This window comes from Syngnathus scovelli, chromosome 21 (assembly GCF_024217435.2).
Source record: "Syngnathus scovelli strain Florida chromosome 21, RoL_Ssco_1.2, whole genome shotgun sequence".
Lineage (NCBI taxonomy): Eukaryota > Metazoa > Chordata > Actinopteri > Syngnathiformes > Syngnathidae > Syngnathus > Syngnathus scovelli.
Genome location: NC_090867.1, coordinates 9818155 through 9833081, shown reverse-complemented (window position 1 = coordinate 9833081; position 14927 = coordinate 9818155). Strand labels below are relative to the sequence as shown.

The 14927-nt window shown below is 44.5% G+C and overlaps 6 protein-coding genes across 16 annotated transcripts; 1 reads left to right on the top strand and 5 right to left on the bottom strand.

Moving 5' to 3' along the window:
• Positions 1 to 553: 553 nt before the first annotated feature.
• LOC125991689 (uncharacterized protein PF3D7_1120600-like) lies at positions 554 to 1833 on the bottom strand. Of its 2 annotated transcripts, XM_049759997.1 has the most exons (4): positions 1705 to 1833; positions 1601 to 1639; positions 1466 to 1537; positions 554 to 1139 (listed from the first exon to the last, which is right to left on the bottom strand). In XM_049759997.1, exons 1-4 carry the CDS (start codon positions 1763 to 1765, stop codon positions 613 to 615), a joined length of 699 nt encoding a protein of 232 aa, XP_049615954.1. In that variant the 5' UTR covers positions 1766 to 1833; the 3' UTR covers positions 554 to 612. The 2 variants fall into 2 exon arrangements, with proteins under 2 accessions (XP_049615954.1, XP_049615955.1); XM_049759998.2 differs by lacking the exon at positions 1601 to 1639 and having other exon boundaries at positions 1705 to 1818.
• A 1092-nt stretch (positions 1834 to 2925) lies between these two features.
• Positions 2926 to 4385, bottom strand: si:ch73-248e21.5 (repetin). 2 transcript variants are annotated; one of them, XM_068649492.1, is made up of 4 exons: positions 4269 to 4385; positions 4172 to 4201; positions 4020 to 4088; positions 2926 to 3929 (listed from the first exon to the last, which is right to left on the bottom strand). In XM_068649492.1, exons 1-4 carry the CDS (start codon positions 4351 to 4353, stop codon positions 2983 to 2985), a joined length of 1131 nt encoding a protein of 376 aa, XP_068505593.1. In that variant the 5' UTR covers positions 4354 to 4385; the 3' UTR covers positions 2926 to 2982. The 2 variants fall into 2 exon arrangements, with proteins under 2 accessions (XP_068505593.1, XP_068505592.1); XM_068649491.1 differs by having other exon boundaries at positions 4148 to 4201; positions 4269 to 4338.
• A 79-nt stretch (positions 4386 to 4464) lies between these two features.
• Positions 4465 to 6297, top strand: LOC125991675 (probable serine/threonine-protein kinase clkA). Of its 4 annotated transcripts, none has more exons than XM_049759970.2 (5): positions 4527 to 4623; positions 4690 to 4735; positions 4802 to 4888; positions 5160 to 5284; positions 5510 to 6297. In XM_049759970.2, exons 1-5 carry the CDS (start codon positions 4603 to 4605, stop codon positions 6245 to 6247), a joined length of 1017 nt encoding a protein of 338 aa, XP_049615927.1. In that variant the 5' UTR covers positions 4527 to 4602; the 3' UTR covers positions 6248 to 6297. The 4 variants fall into 4 exon arrangements, with proteins under 4 accessions (XP_049615929.1, XP_049615928.1, XP_049615927.1 ...); XM_049759969.2 differs by having other exon boundaries at positions 4530 to 4623; positions 5157 to 5284; XM_049759972.1 differs by lacking the exon at positions 4690 to 4735 and having other exon boundaries at positions 4465 to 4623.
• An 821-nt stretch (positions 6298 to 7118) lies between these two features.
• LOC125991694 (probable basic-leucine zipper transcription factor Q) lies at positions 7119 to 8085 on the bottom strand. Its single transcript, XM_049760008.2, has 4 exons — positions 7980 to 8085; positions 7850 to 7894; positions 7708 to 7788; positions 7119 to 7588 (listed from the first exon to the last, which is right to left on the bottom strand). The coding sequence occupies exons 1-4, from the start codon at positions 8032 to 8034 to the stop codon at positions 7152 to 7154; spliced, it is 618 nt and encodes a 205-aa protein (XP_049615965.1). The 5' UTR covers positions 8035 to 8085; the 3' UTR covers positions 7119 to 7151.
• Positions 8086 to 9252: 1167 nt separating this feature from the next.
• Positions 9253 to 11436, bottom strand: LOC137839537 (repetin-like). 2 transcript variants are annotated; one of them, XM_049759807.2, is made up of 5 exons: positions 11312 to 11436; positions 11162 to 11227; positions 11022 to 11102; positions 10558 to 10883; positions 9253 to 10365 (listed from the first exon to the last, which is right to left on the bottom strand). In XM_049759807.2, the coding sequence occupies exons 1-5, from the start codon at positions 11367 to 11369 to the stop codon at positions 9406 to 9408; spliced, it is 1491 nt and encodes a 496-aa protein (XP_049615764.2). In that variant the 5' UTR covers positions 11370 to 11436; the 3' UTR covers positions 9253 to 9405. The 2 variants fall into 2 exon arrangements, with proteins under 2 accessions (XP_049615764.2, XP_068505587.1); XM_068649486.1 differs by having other exon boundaries at positions 9253 to 10068.
• Positions 11437 to 12576: 1140 nt separating this feature from the next.
• Positions 12577 to 14678, bottom strand: LOC125991634 (autotransporter adhesin UpaG-like). 5 transcript variants are annotated; one of them, XM_049759776.2, is made up of 5 exons: positions 14540 to 14630; positions 14334 to 14441; positions 13740 to 13913; positions 13267 to 13697; positions 12577 to 13227 (listed from the first exon to the last, which is right to left on the bottom strand). In XM_049759776.2, exons 1-5 carry the CDS (start codon positions 14592 to 14594, stop codon positions 12667 to 12669), a joined length of 1329 nt encoding a protein of 442 aa, XP_049615733.2. In that variant the 5' UTR covers positions 14595 to 14630; the 3' UTR covers positions 12577 to 12666. The 5 variants fall into 5 exon arrangements, with proteins under 5 accessions (XP_049615733.2, XP_068505590.1, XP_049615737.2 ...); XM_068649489.1 differs by having other exon boundaries at positions 12577 to 13415; positions 13452 to 13697; XM_049759780.2 differs by having other exon boundaries at positions 12577 to 13500; positions 13585 to 13697.
• Positions 14679 to 14927: the final 249 nt, after the last annotated feature.

Sequence of the window (14927 nt, the reverse complement as noted above, 5' to 3'; positions counted from 1 at the left end):
TGAAATACTCATGTTTAAGTCCTAATAACCAAATTCTATTTACATTCAAGAAAGAGCAATGAAGGAAATCGACATGTTCATTTGACACTGGGTTACATACAAGTGAATGGGGGCACTGCCATCTTCAGGTAGCTTGGCGTCATTACACGAAGCGCTTCATAAACTCCAGTCAAAATCTTGCCTGTATGTCTGGTCACCCTAAGTTCATCAGTCGTCATTATGTGCTTCGTTGCCATGTGTGATTCAATTTGTCAATGGCTTTATTAAAAATAGTCAAATACCAAAAATCCGTCAGTATTTATTAGCCATTTGAATTTCAGCCTGGCTTGCTGAAGTTGCTCACTCACATCTTGTGCATTCTCAACCCATCTGGAAATGGAATATAAATCATGATTTCACCTGACTATTCTTCAGTCCTTTACCTTTCAAATATAAAAAAGATATAAATATAAAAGAAAGTGCACTTACACAATGGATTAGGTTTACTTTCCTAAAGTTTTCTCCACAATTAAATAAGGAATTATCTGAACATGGTCCAAAAAAATGACAGATGTTTAAATATTAAGAGTTTTTATTCCATCTCACAGTAGTTACTCACTGCAATCAAGGACTTCAAACATTTACAACCACTGTGTACAAGTAATCGTCCATGCTGTCATTCTGGTTTTCCATCATGTCACTATTGCTCATGTTCAGACGACCATTATTCAAGGGGTTCTGGTATTGCATGAATTCACTGTTCTGGTAGTCTTGCATGGCTTCCTTCTGGTAGACCTTGGTCATGTTCTGGTAGTCTTGCATGGTTTCATTCTGATAGACCTTGGTCATGTTCTGGTAGTCTTGCATGGTTTCATTCTGATAGAGCTTGGTCATGTTCTGGTAGTCTTGCATAGTTTCATTCTGATAGATCTTCATCATGTTCTGGTCGTCTTGCATGGCTTCATTCTGGTGGCCATTGGTCATGTTCTGGTAGTCTTGCAGGACTTCATTTTGGTGGACCTTGGTCATGTTCTGCTCATCCTGACCAGAGTCCTTTTTCCGGTAGCCCATGCTCATGTTGTAGCTCTCATCTTGCATGAAGTAATCTTTTTGGTGGGCCATGCTCATGTTCTGGTAGTCACGGCTGGAGTCGTCACTGACTGCCAGTTGGAATATAAAATAAAAAAAAGTTTACTTCCAAACACTGGGCATTTTTGCACAACATGTGCTTGTGCTAATTAGCAGAAGGAACAACTTTTATGCAGTTTTAGTTCATATTTACTGAAATAAATTCATCATTAAATGATCCGTTTGTACCTTTAAGAAAAGCATTCTATTTTTCAAGTTGAGAAATCAGAATTGGAACATTTCGGCAGTTCTGCGCCATTTTTAACACTATTGCCAAATGTGTGCCTCGGCTCAAAAAGGTGGTGAAACTACCAGATGAGGGAGGGGGAGAAAAAAAACAAAACAAAAAAATCCTTACCTTTACTTTGCAGCTTCAACACAGAATCCAAAGCATGAAGGAGTTGAACAGCTTCCTCAAGCAAAAGGCCATCTGTTGCAAACAAAACAAGTGTTCATGTCACACAATGAGCTTTGACTCAATCAATGTTCTTACCTTGCGCAGTATTGTTATCATTTGGGGTAACAGCTGCAGCTGGAAAACAGGGGCCGCATTTGAGGACACAACCATTCTGTTTTGGGCTCCTAAATGTTACTTACCATCGCCTCCGTTCATCAAAACCGCAAGCACCAGCACAAGCGAGATCCAAAGAGCAGCCATTCCTTCCGTTACAGTTGCGAACGAGGAGAACTGACCGAATGAGCTCGCTCTTATAGCAGGTGACAAGTGATGATGCTAATTGGCTGCAGCTGCATGACAAAAAAATATTTACATTTTGAAAAAATTCATCATAAAATGTATTCTGCATTTGATGAAAACATAGGAAGAAAGTTGTGGTTAAGGAAGCATAGATGTATGGTGGTGAGCACATCTGCCTCATAGTTAGGATCTCAAATTTAAGCAAGAAACTTATTAAATGAATGATTAATTATCCCCAAAAATACAAAGTGAGGGGAAAAAATACAACTGTATATGCTGAGGAACCCCCAACGATGGCAGCACAGAATGAATACGTTTGCTGTCATGTTACATTTTGCTGATCCGATCAATAGCATCATTGCTCAATCTGCAAGTGATGGATGGATGACGTTACAACCGATGGGCAATTTTGCATCGAAATAAATGATTTGCCAAATCAATCCAGTCGATCGGATCTTTGTAACGTCTACCCAATGGGCAAGATTCTCTGCAATGTGAGAGATTCAACCTAGGTGGGGTGCAGCATACAAATAGCAAAATTCTTGAGCATCATATGGAAGCGTCCCTGACTTGGTCTCCATAGACCACACACAGATCAGGGGAGTACTTTTAGCTCATTCAAGCGAGAGTCAGTCGAGCGTATTTCAACATTTGGTATTGTTGACAGGGTTGTGAACACTGTCAGTCATTAGCAACACGCTGCAGCTCGGCATGGACGCCCAGCAGACTCTTATTCCTTGATCAGATTGACTTGACCTCGGTGGAATTTTTAATCATGCCATCTGTATCTTAAGTAGCTTCATTCATTTGCACTCAATGGTTGTAGCTCCTTTTCACTGAACTGCCATCAATATGGTGTGTAGAGAAATGATCAGCCATTGTTGGTGTTGAAGCCCAGGCTGCTTTGAGCTTTAAAAGTGCAAATTGGAATTCCATGACACTGCGCAGCGGCTCTTGTGCTTCCAAATATTCAGCAGTATTAGTCAGATTACTTTAGCATTAAAGAAAAAACAAAATTTGAGGAACTCAGATCACTAAACTGGACCTTTCTGTATAATTTGTTTGATTTCACACCCATTTTTTTTTTTTTTTTTTCCAATAAGATACAAATCAGACAAGCATTACTTTGAACATTACCATAGCTTTATTTATGCTGAAACCAAGACGACAACACTACATCATACATTCACAGTCACAACATCATCCATTTCTTCCTTCTGGTAGGCTGACAAAAAACTCAGGTCACTGCTCTCATGATTAGCATCACTTGGGTGATTGAGGCTCCTTGCATAGCTGGATGTGATGTTTTGAGGGCCCATGGTCATGTGGTAGCTGGCGTCCTCCATGTGGCCCTCGGTCATGTTGTAACTGGCGTCCTCCATGTGGCCCTTGGTCATGTTGTAGCTGGCATCTTCCGTCATGTTGTAGCTGGCGTCTTCCATGTGGCCCTTGGTCATGTTGTAGCTGGCATCCTCCATGTGGCCCTCGGTCATGTTGTAGCTGGCAGCATCTTCCATGCGGCCCTCGGTCATGTTGTAGCTGGCATCCTCCATGTGGCCCTTGGTCATGTTGTAGCTGGTATCTTCAATGTGGGCCTTGGTCATGTTGTAGCTGGCGTCTTCTGTCATGTTGTAGCTGGAGGAGTCTTCCTGGTGGCCCTTGGTCATGTTGTAGCTGGCATCCTCCTGGTGGCCATTGCTCATGTTGGAGCTGGAGGCGTCCTCCTGGTGGCCCTCGGTCATGTTGTAGCTGGCATCCTCCATGTGGCCCTTGGTCATGTTGTAGTTGGCAGCATCTTCCATGTGGCCCTCGGTCATGTTGTAGCTGGCATCCTCCATGCGGCCCTCGGTCATGTTGTAGCTGGCGTCCTCCTGGTGGCCCTTGGTCATGTTGTAGCTGGCAGCATCATCTTGGTGGCCCTTGGTCATGTTGTAGCTGGCGTCCTCCTGGTGGCCCTTGGTCATGTTGTAGCTGGAGGAGTCTTCCTGGTGGCCCTCGGTCATGTTGTAGCTGGAGGAGTCTTCCTGGTGGCCCTTTGTCATGTTGTAGCTGGCATCTTCCATGAGGCCCTTGGTTATGTTGAAGCTGGGCTGGTCATCTGGCTCAACTTTTGCTGCCAGATGTTCTACACACACACACACAGCACTTTTTATGGCATGTCACTGAAAATATGGGCTTGATGAGAGTTTTGCAACTATTTCTATACTTTCCTCACCTTGTTCATATTGCCTGCGAATGGCATGTAAAGACTCTAGAAGTTTCTTGAACACTGGTGAAACATCAGCTTTTAAAAGAACACAAGCGTTAGCAACAAATAAAATGAATCACACCCACCATACGTACTTAAATCAGAAGCATTGGACTCACTTTGTCTCGAGCCAGGTAGCGAACATAGACCTGCAGACAGTGCCACACAAATTGGGTTAAACACATTGGGTGACAAACAAGACGTTTCCTAACCTACCTCTGCCCATAAAAACAGCATGCACCAGCAGACCCAGGAACCAGAGAGGAGCCATCATGTCAGGAGCAGCGATGCTAAAGAACATGCAACCTGAGCTTTTATAGCAGCTGACAAGTGACCACACCTGGTGCTAATTGGGCTGATTTGCATGAGCTTTGGTGAGGTACTAGAATATTTCAAAAGAAAGAAATCATAACGTCAACCTCCAAATGCTCATTAGAGCCGATTAGCAAGAGTTGGGGTCACCTGCTTTAAAAGCTCATCCGGCTGCTTCAGCTCACAAGCGTTACGGAAGTCATGGCTGCTGTTTGGCTCTTGCTGCTGGTTCTGGTGCATGCACTCTCGATGGACGGAGGTGATGCTCACGACTTGTTCTTGTGTTTGCGTGCCTGCATGCTGAAATGACATCTTTGTCTTGTAGTTGGTGCTATGCAAGATGTTGACGATCAATGATGTGCTGAACAATGGTGTGCCAGATGAGTATCGAATTGTTGAATTGTTTGTGATGGTGCTTTTTTTTTTTTTTGCTGTAGATGTGTTTGCCAATGATGTTTCACGGGAGAGGATTGTGAAACTCATCCAGTCTTTGGATTCCATGCTGAAGCAACAAACTAAAGAAGGTGAGCTAATTGGAGTGTCACTAAAAATTCTCACAGGCAAAAGACTGAATGCAACACAATGTACATACCTTGGAGGGGAAACTAAAAATATTGCGTATGCCATCAAAAGTGCATCTTACATTATCTGTACCAATTTCATCCATAAACAAATTAAAATGACAATTTTATGGTCATTGCCATCTAGTAAAGGATATTCAATGGTTCTGTCTGCAGCTGGCTATTTGGAATTGGCAGCTAATGTAGATCTTTTTTTTTTTCCCCCCAAAAGTAGAAACTGATGCCAAAGAGGGCTCCTTCAACCATTACCAGCAGAGCCACATGAGTGAGGGCCTGCAGAACATCTCCAACTACATGAGCAATGATGAGTACAACATGACCGAGGGCCACATGGAAGATGTCGCCAGCTACAACATGACCAAGGGCCACATGGAAGACTCCTCCAGCTACAACATGACAGAGGGCCACATGGAGGACGCCAGCTACAACATGACCAAGGGCCACATGGAGGACGCCAGCTACAACATGACCGAGGGCCACATGGAAGATGTCGCCAGCTACAACATGACCAAGGGCCACATGGAAGACTCCTCCAGCTACAACATGACAGAGGGCCACATGGAGGACGCCAGCTACAACATGACCAAGGGCCACATGGAGGACGCCAGCTACAACATGACCAAGGGCCACCAAGATGATGCTGCCAGCTACAACATGACCGAGGGCCACCAGGAGGACGCCAGCTACAACATGACCGAGGGCCACCAGGAGGACGCCAGCTACAACATGACCAATGGCCACCAGGAGGACGCCAGCTATAACATGACCAATGGCCACCAAGAGGACGCTGCCAGCTACAACATGACCAAGGGCCACATGGAAGATTCCAACTACAACATGACCAAGGGCCACTTGAAAGATGCTGCCAGCTACAACATGACCAAGGGCCACCAGGAGGACGCCAGCTACAACATGACCGAGGGCCACATGGAAGATGCCGCCAGCTACAACATGACCGAAGACCACCAAGAGGATGTTGCCGGCTACGTCATAACAATGGGCCACCAGAACATCTCCAACATGAGCAATGATGACCACAACATGAGCAATGTCTCCAGCTACAACATGACCAAGGGCCAACAGGGGGATGACTCTGGCTACAACATGACGGAGGGCCACCAGGAGGGTGACTCTGGCTACAACATGACCGAGGGCCACCAGGAGGATGCCTCTGGTTACAACATGACCATGGGCCTGCAGAACAAGCCCTCCAGCTCCAACATGACCACGGCTCCCCAGAGTGATGACATGGCTGGCAAATTGTATGATGACTTGACAGATGTTTTGACAGTTAATGTTTAAAGTGTGCTTGTCTGTATTGCTGCAGCATTAAAGAATTTCAGATTTTACAAGCTGTCTGTAGCTTTTTACATTAGTACCCAATCTCCACAATTGGAATGTAGTGTAAAACTTCCCTCCCCTGGTGAACACAAATTGCAATTGTGCATACATATCCTTTCAAAAGCTCATCTACTGCAAAACCAAATTGCACAATGACGCAAGTTGACAAGGTAACCCCCAAAAAACTGGTTGGTAGCCATGAACAGCACCATATTCACAAATAATATTTTAGTGCAACCAACTTTGGATTAGCAGCTTCATTTCTTGTCCAGTTAAAAGGGCTCAAGTTTCAACACCATATGCTAAGGACACTTAAAGATTCAAATTCCCTAAACAAGCTGTTATGGATGAGAATCTGAAAATAAATGATGGTGCATGGGGGTTAGCCCCTTAAGGGGCTTGCCTACAAAGCTCCTCATTGGAATGAGGTCTTTTGACTAACACCTAAAGTAAGTCAACTTGGGGGAGTGTTACAATTGGCAAATTAAGGTGCTAGTCCCACTTTAGACTTAGAGGGGTTTTTTTTCTCCAAGAGAAAAACATCCCACTTCTCCAGTTCTAGCAAAGTGGCTGAAGTACATATTTCAGCTCGTGTCTTGAACAAGCAAATTTCAGGAACACTGGTGGTGCTAGAGAGGGAGCTCTGGGGGACATACCACACCCAACACAAATTGGGTACTGCTCTTTTTCCCTCTCAGATAACCTTTAAAAAAAAATAAAAAAAAAAACCCTTCCTGAACCCAGACCTGTCCACATGTATTTTCGTGTACTCCCCATTTTTTTTTTCTTAAACGCATGAATGTTAAATGTCAGACAGAAGTACTTCAAAAAATGGGATTATTTCCATGCTTTTATTCCGCACCCATCAAACATTTACAGACATGACATAGTCAACTGGGTTGTCTTCCTGGTTGCTAATGCTTTGCTGTTGGACATTGCTCACCATGACATTTTCCTGCTGCTGGGCGTTGCTCATGTTGGAGATCGGCTGCTGTGGGATGACAATCTCATTGCCCATGTTGGAGCTCTGCTGTCGGGAGATGTCCTCCTGCTGCTGCTGCTGCTGCTGCTGGAGGGTGTTGCTGCTGTTAGAGACCTGCTGCTGGGGAATCACATTGTGTTGAACGTCGCTTTGCTGTTGAGCGTTGCTCATGTGCTCAAGCTGCTGCTGGGTGTTCATCGCTTCTTGGGGGATCATGAAGTTCTGATGGACATTGCCCATGTTTGAGCTTTGCTGTTGGTTGACCATGTTTTCTTCCTGCATGGTGTTGCTCATGTTGCGGTTTGCTTGGTCAGGTTCCACTTTGGTATATTTAAAAATAGAAAGAAAAAAAATAAATATATATCCACATTTACAAGAGAAATTCTCTCTAAAATCTCTAAACAATAAGCAGTGTTGTGTAGTATTTAAATATTCTCACCTTTACTTTTCTGCTTTAACGCATTCTCCAAAGACTGGAGAAGTTTAAAAACCTTCTTGATGGAATCATTGTTGGGAGACACTGTGGCAGATAAATTTGACAAATCAAACATTTGAAGCATCAATATTCTCACCTGGCTCACCTTTTTTAAGCTCATCTTGTTTAGCAGCAACAGAAACACAAAAGCCTGCAAACACAAAGTTATTTCAGCTTTCGGAAACAAAATCATTGTTCTTCAACTCAATCTTAGGTTGCTAAAGTTCAAAAGCTACCTCTGTCGACCAAGACAATATGCAGCAGAACAAGCACGAGCCAAGCAGCAGCCATTGCTTCAATGTCAATTGGGAGCAAGGTAGACGCCACAAGCTTTTATAGCAGGAAAGAATGACCACACCTGTTTGTTGCTAATTGGCTCAAATTTTCTTCATTAGCACTAACATGAAAAAAATGGCAATGTCAGTCGACAATTATTCAAATCAAGCCCTTTTGGATGTTGTTTGCATCTTGGATTCAGCAATTGAAAAAGAAAAAAGAAAAGAAATATCATTGAGGCAGCACCATCTTGTGGTTAGCATATCCACCTCACAGCAAGATACATATGGAGCCACTGCTCCTGGTGTGGAGTTTGCATTGTGCTGGAAAGTAGCCAATACATTCTTACTTTATACTAAGATACTTTTGAATTTGAGCAAATGTTTTGGTTGAAATGCACACTTTATCTCCATCGGCATTCTCACTTTTTGGGCAGAATTCCATTCGTATAGATGGATGGAATTACATCATGTACTTTGACAAGTGGCTGAACTCAGGAGGTTCTGGTATGTAGGGAAGTGAATATCCAATGGAAAGAAAAAAAAACCCCAACTAAAAGTCAAGTTTATTTATGTATATAGCCCTTAATCACAGACAAGTCTCAAAGGGCTTCACATGAGCAAAGTTGACAATTATTCTTAACGCCCAGGAGGGCAAGGGAAAAACCCCTCAAAATGAAAAACCTTGAGAAGGGACCACAGATGGGAGGGACCCCCTTCCACTTCCAGGACAACCAGGCTGCAACAGGGGGCAGGCAACACACAAGGCAAAGAAAAAGTAGACCGAAAATGAAGAGCTGCTTCTACTGAGGTAGCAGCTCTGCTATCTGCGTATCAAAGCTCTGGAGCCCCAATAGAGAATGCCCCTGCAGACAGGTCACTAAAAGACCACTTAAAAGGACATGGAAACCATAACGTGAAACTAGCCAGTAGATATTATGCAACAAGTTTCTTGTTGAATCCTTTGGCTGTACTTGAAATTGATTTGCTTCCAGTTAACTCAGACTTATTTTTTGAGCACATAGATGCTACTCAGCATTCAACTTTTTTTCAAACAGCACAGGCTAATGACCGATCTGAAGAACATATTTACTGATGCACCCTGACCAATCTACTGATTTTGTTTCCCCCCCCCCCCCCCCGGTACGCAGCTGGTGACCTTTGGTCAAACGGTTTTCTACTCCTATCAGGTACAATCCACAATGTCATCAAAATTTCAAAAAAGACAAGGTCATACATTTCATGTATTTATTTTGTAGAGCTCTTCCATCATGTTCCAACTTTAGAGATTCATACTCAACATGGCACCCACATACATTTGATCATTCCTGTAGCTACTGCTCTTGCTCATGTTGAAGCTCTGCTGGTCAACGATCAAGGCTTCGTTCTAGACGACACGACTCCTGTCTTGGAGGCTGTGGCTCATGTAGTCCAGGCTCAGTTCACTTGTGTCCTCATAGCTCATGTCACCATAGCTCATGTAATGCATGTCATTTGGGTAGCCCAGGTCATCATGGCTCATGTAGTCAAGCGCCATGTCACTCTGGAGCCCCATGGTCATGTTGTAGCTGGAGGCATCTTCCTGGTGGCCTTTGGTCATGTTGTAGCTGGCATCTTCCATGTGGCCCTTGGTTATGTTGGACCTGGCGTCCTCGGTCATGTTGTAGCTGGAGGAGTCTTCCTGGTGGCCCTTGGTCATGTTGTAGCTGACGGCATCTTCCATGTGGCCCTCTGTCATGTTGTAGCTGACGGCATCTTCCATGTGGCCCTCTGTCATGTTGTAGCTGGCGTCCTCCATGTGGCCCTTGGTCATGTTGTAGCTGGCAGCATCTGCCATGTGGCCCTCGGTCATGTTGTAGCTGGCATCTTCCATGCGGCCCTTGGTTATGTTGTAGCTGGCGTCCTCGGTCATGTTGTAGCTGGAGGAGTCTTCCTGGTGGCCCTCGGTCATGTTGTAGCTGGCATCCTCCTGGTGGCCATTGGTCATGTTGGAGCTGGAGGCGTCCTCCTGGTGGCCCTCGGTCATGTTGTAGCTGGCATCCTCCATGTGGCCCTTGGTCATGTTGTAGCTGGCGGCATCTTCCATGTGGCCCTTAGTCATGTTGTAGCTGGCGTCCTCCATGTGGCCCTTGGTCATGTTGTAGCTGGCATCTCCCATGTGGCCCTTGGTCATGTTGTAGCTCGCGTCCTCTTGGTGGCCCTCTGTTATGTTGTAGCTGCTATCTTCCATGTAGCCCTTAGTCATGTTGTAGCTGGAGGAGTCTTCCATGTGGCCCTCGGTCATGTTGTAGCTGGAGGAGTCTTCCATGTGGCCCTCGGTCATGTTGTAGCTGGCATCCTCCATGTGGCCCTTGGTCATGTTGTAGTCGGCAGCATCTTCCATGTGGCCCTCGGTCATGTTGTAGCTGGAGGAGTCTTCCTGGTGGCCCTTTGTCATGTTGTAGATGGCAGCGTCTTCCATTAGGCCCTCGGTCATGTTGTAGCTGGCGTCTTCCATTAGGCCCACGGTCATGTTGTAGCTGGAGGAGTCTTCCATTAGGCCCTTGGTCATGTTGTAGCTGGCGTCCTCCTGGCTGCCCTTGGTCATGTTGTAGCTGGCGTCCTCCTGGCTGCCCTTGGTCATGTTGTAGCTGGCGTCCTCCTGGCTGCCCTTGGTCATGTTGTAGCTGGAGGCATCCTCCTGGCTACCCTTGGTCATGTTGTGGCCAGAGTCATCCTCTTGGTGGCCCTTGGTCATATTGTAGCTGGAGTCATTCTGGTGGCCCATGGTCATGGTCGAGTTCTTTTGGTTGTAGTCAACATTTTTCAGCTGCTGGCGGTTGCTTTCTACGTCAGCCATTTTCATTTGGTCAGTTGCCTGTTGGCCTGTTGAAAATGATAAATGTTGTTAATGCATCAGAGGCAGTGAATTAAAGCTGTACATACATTGCAAAGCATAGTTTCCATTTCAAATCCATCCAGAGAAATGCGACTAGAAATCTCTGGTTCCACCAACGTTCTTACCATCTTTAGCTTGTTGCCTTGACACAGAATCCAAAAAATGAAGCAGTTCAAACACCTCTTGAAGCTCTCCAAGAGACTCATCTGTTGAAAAATAAAACACTCATTATCACAACCTTACAAATCATCACTAAAGTGCTTACCTTGTTGAAATTCTTCAAGGCCAGAGTTGGATTCATCTTGTTTCAGGCCAGCAGGAACACAAAGCCCTGCAATCAAACTCAGCATTCAGCATTCAGCATTCAAATGACTGAAAGAAAAGACTTTTCAATCTCAACATGTGTTGAAACGACCTGTGTGGATCAAGGCAGCTTGCAGCAGCACCACAACCAAGAGCAGCCCAGCAGCCATGCCTCCCTCCTTCCTTCCTTCCAGCGAGCAGTTGTGGAGACATTGGTGCACTCCAGCTTTTATAGTAGTTGGCAAGTGCCCACATCTGGTTCCAATCACCTCTAATTGTGGCACAGCAGGTTCACACTCCTCACTGGTAGGTGGCGCTAATGCTCCCAGAAGTTGCTTGCCAACCACCGTAGAATGTCTTCATTGAATTTCTTCTGGTTCAAACTTTTAAAAGCAATGAAGTTTAAACATTATTGGATTTGAGAATATTTCTGATAACCACACAATATTTAATTTTCTGGATTTTAAAATCCTCACAATTTGATTATTACTTTTACTTTTCGATGAAAGTATTTTAACACTGGTACTTTTGCTACAGTTTTTTTCTCCAGGAATTCCATCCTCCTCCCACATTCCTAAATCAGGCATGATTGATTGATTTTATATTTTTAGTTAAAGACAAAAGAGTCCATAAGTGTGAATTGTTTTTATTTTCCAACACATTTATGGTGAGCATAAAATAAATCTTATGGGCCTGGCCTGCGAGTCAGGCCTCCCTCCTAAATCACCAAGTGGTTGTCAGCGGTGATAGTTGGCTGGTGGGACAGCGGCGAGGTCCATGCATCCTCTTCGACGGCAGATGGAAGCCTCTGTCTGTCCAGTTGGACATTTCTCAATAAACGGCCATCATAATATCAAGCTCCCCTGCTCTACAGGGGGGAGAAAAAAATCTAAAATGAACAGATGCAGAGATTCTTTAATCTACTTGCCTAGGTTTATAATATAGATTCTACAGGCTAGAGTGTGAAATTCATTTTATTAAGATCAGCCCAATTTGATCACAAGGGGACTGGCATCATGTCTTAACATGCAAATGTTAAACATGCATCCCATCTTCGGTGCAAAAAATATATAAATATTACAGTGCACAGCTTTGTCTTTATTTTTAAAGTGTTTCAATTTTAAGAGTATAAATTAAGTTTGGGGGAATTTTAAGCAAATTATGCGGAATTTGTAAACCATTCCACATCAAATTGAAAAGGTTGCTCACATCTGGAACAGCTTTTGGTTTCAAACCATTGTGTTGACCCTATCTATACAAGTCACAGGACAAATTCAGCCCACTTTTAATGCAGAAATTAAATGTGATCTCAGAATTTGCTCTTCCACCCTTTAATCTAAACTAGCACTTTGTCTTGAAACAAAAATTAAACAAGTATCATGGTGAGGAATTTATTATGAGGACAAACACTGGTACATGAACATTTGGGCTCTTCCATGCCTTCAATCACGGAGATTACTACAAACTCTAAACATTAACATCTACAAAATGATCTGTTGCATCAAGGGTCACTTGGTCATTCTGGAAAGCCAACATTTCTTCCAACTGGTAGTCACTGCTCAAATTGAGACTTGAATCATTTTGTTGGTTGCTACTCATGTATTTAGGCTGGTGGCTCTCGGTCATGTTGTAGCTGGAGGAGTCTTCCATGTGGCCCTCGGTCATGTTGTAGCTGGAGGAGTCTTCCATGTGGCCCTCGGTCATGTTGTAGCTGGAGTCTTCCATGTGGCCCTTGGTCATGTTGTAGATGGCAGCGTCTTCCATGTGGCCCTTGGTCATGTTGTAGCTGGAGTCTTCCATGTGGCCCTTGGTCATGTTGTAGATGGCAGCGTCTTCCATGTGGCCCTTGGTCATGTTGTAGATGGCAGCGTCTTCCATTAGGCCCTCGGTCATGTTGTAGCTGGCGTCTTCCATTAGGCCCTCGGTCATGTTGTAGCTGGAGGAGTCTTCCATGTGGCCCTCGGTCATGTTGTAGCTGGCGTCTTCCATGTGGCCCTTGGTCATGTTGTAGATGGCAGCGTCTTCCATGTGGCCCTTGGTCATGTTGTAGATGGCAGCGTCTTCCATTAGGCCCTCGGTCATGTTGTAGCTGGCGTCTTCCATTAGGCCCACGGTCATGTTGTAGCTGGAGGAGTCTTCCATTAGGCCCTTGGTCATGTTGTAGCTGGCGTCTTCAGTCATGTTGTAGCTGGCGTCATCTTGGTGGCCATTGGTCATGTTGTAGCCGGCGTCCTCCATGTGGCCCTTGGTCACGTTGTCGCTGGCATCCTCCATGTGGCCCTTGGTCATGTTGTAGCTGGCGTCTTCGGTCATGTTGTAGCTGGCATCTTCTATGTGGCCCCTGGTCATGTTGTAGCTGTCGTCTTCCGTCATGTTGTAGCTGGCATCTTCCATGTGGCCCCTGGTCATGTTGTAGATGGCAGCGTCTTCCATGTAGCCCTTGGTCATGTTGTAGCTGGCGGCATCTTCCAAGTGGCCCTCGGTCATGTTGTAGCTGGAGGCATCATTCTGGTGGCCCTCGGTCATGTTGTAGCTGGAGGCGTCCTCCTGGTGGCCCTCGGTCACATTGTAGCTGGAGGCATCATTCTGGTGGCCCTCGGTCATGTTGTAGCTGGAGGCATCCTCCTGGTGGCCCTTGGTCATGTTGTGGCCCAAGTCAGTCAGCCCAAGCGCAGAATCAAGTTCGACTTCCACTTCTTCAGTTTCAAGTAGGTCTTAAAAAAAATAGACAAAAAAAAAATTCTTAACATTGAAAAATAAAGGGTGTATAAGCAGCACACCACCATGGTGTGCCTTTATGCAACGACACTTATCGTAGAAAAACTATACATTTATTAACCTAGCAGGTTCAGATTTTATAAGTAAACTAACATGTTATGTCAGACGTCACCGCTCATCATTTCAAATGCCAGGATAAATGATTTGTTTTAGTTTAAGCATTCGACATGATTGAGCCTTTGATCACAAGATAATAGTCACTAAAATGAACTTGAAGCAAACAAGGTTGCCTCATATTTTCTAAAACGACTTATTCTGTAGTAACTTTGGAGATGTGCAGCAAGATCTTTCTCAGCTTAAAATGCACCTTGAGTCAAAGAAAGCCTGGAATAGAGAAGTGAAGCAACCCTACTTACTTTCTTGCGCCAATGGAAACTCCAAAGACTTGAGGAGTTTATACACCCTCTGAAGCAAAACATCATCTGAAGACACACCATTTTCAAGCTGTGCATCCGATTCGGCTGCTCCAGGTGGAAAACAAAGGCCCGCAGACACAAATTATTTCCAGCATGCAAAATGTCAAACAATATGAAAGAAAATAAAAACGCAACGCGTTACTCACCTATGACTGTTAGGAGGGCATGAGCCAGAACCACAAGGAGCCAAAGACGAGCCATCGCTTCAGGAACGCTTGAATGGTGACCATCCACGTGAGCTTGCTTTATAGCAGGTGACAAGTGTCCGCAGGTGTTCAAATTGGCTCCAAGCAGTATCGCACCCTACCCCAAAAAAAAAAAAAAAAAAAAGGCAATTCAAATCTCATGAGCATTTGCAGGGGTTTGTTATTCATTTTATATATTGCTTAGACTAGAAGACCTTGAATTAAATTCACTGACACACCTTGGATTCTGCATTTCATTAAAAAGGGAAGAAAACAGAATATATATATATAATACTGAAATATATTTGGTGTTTTTGAGATTTTTCAGGTACTCTTTCTATTTACTTGT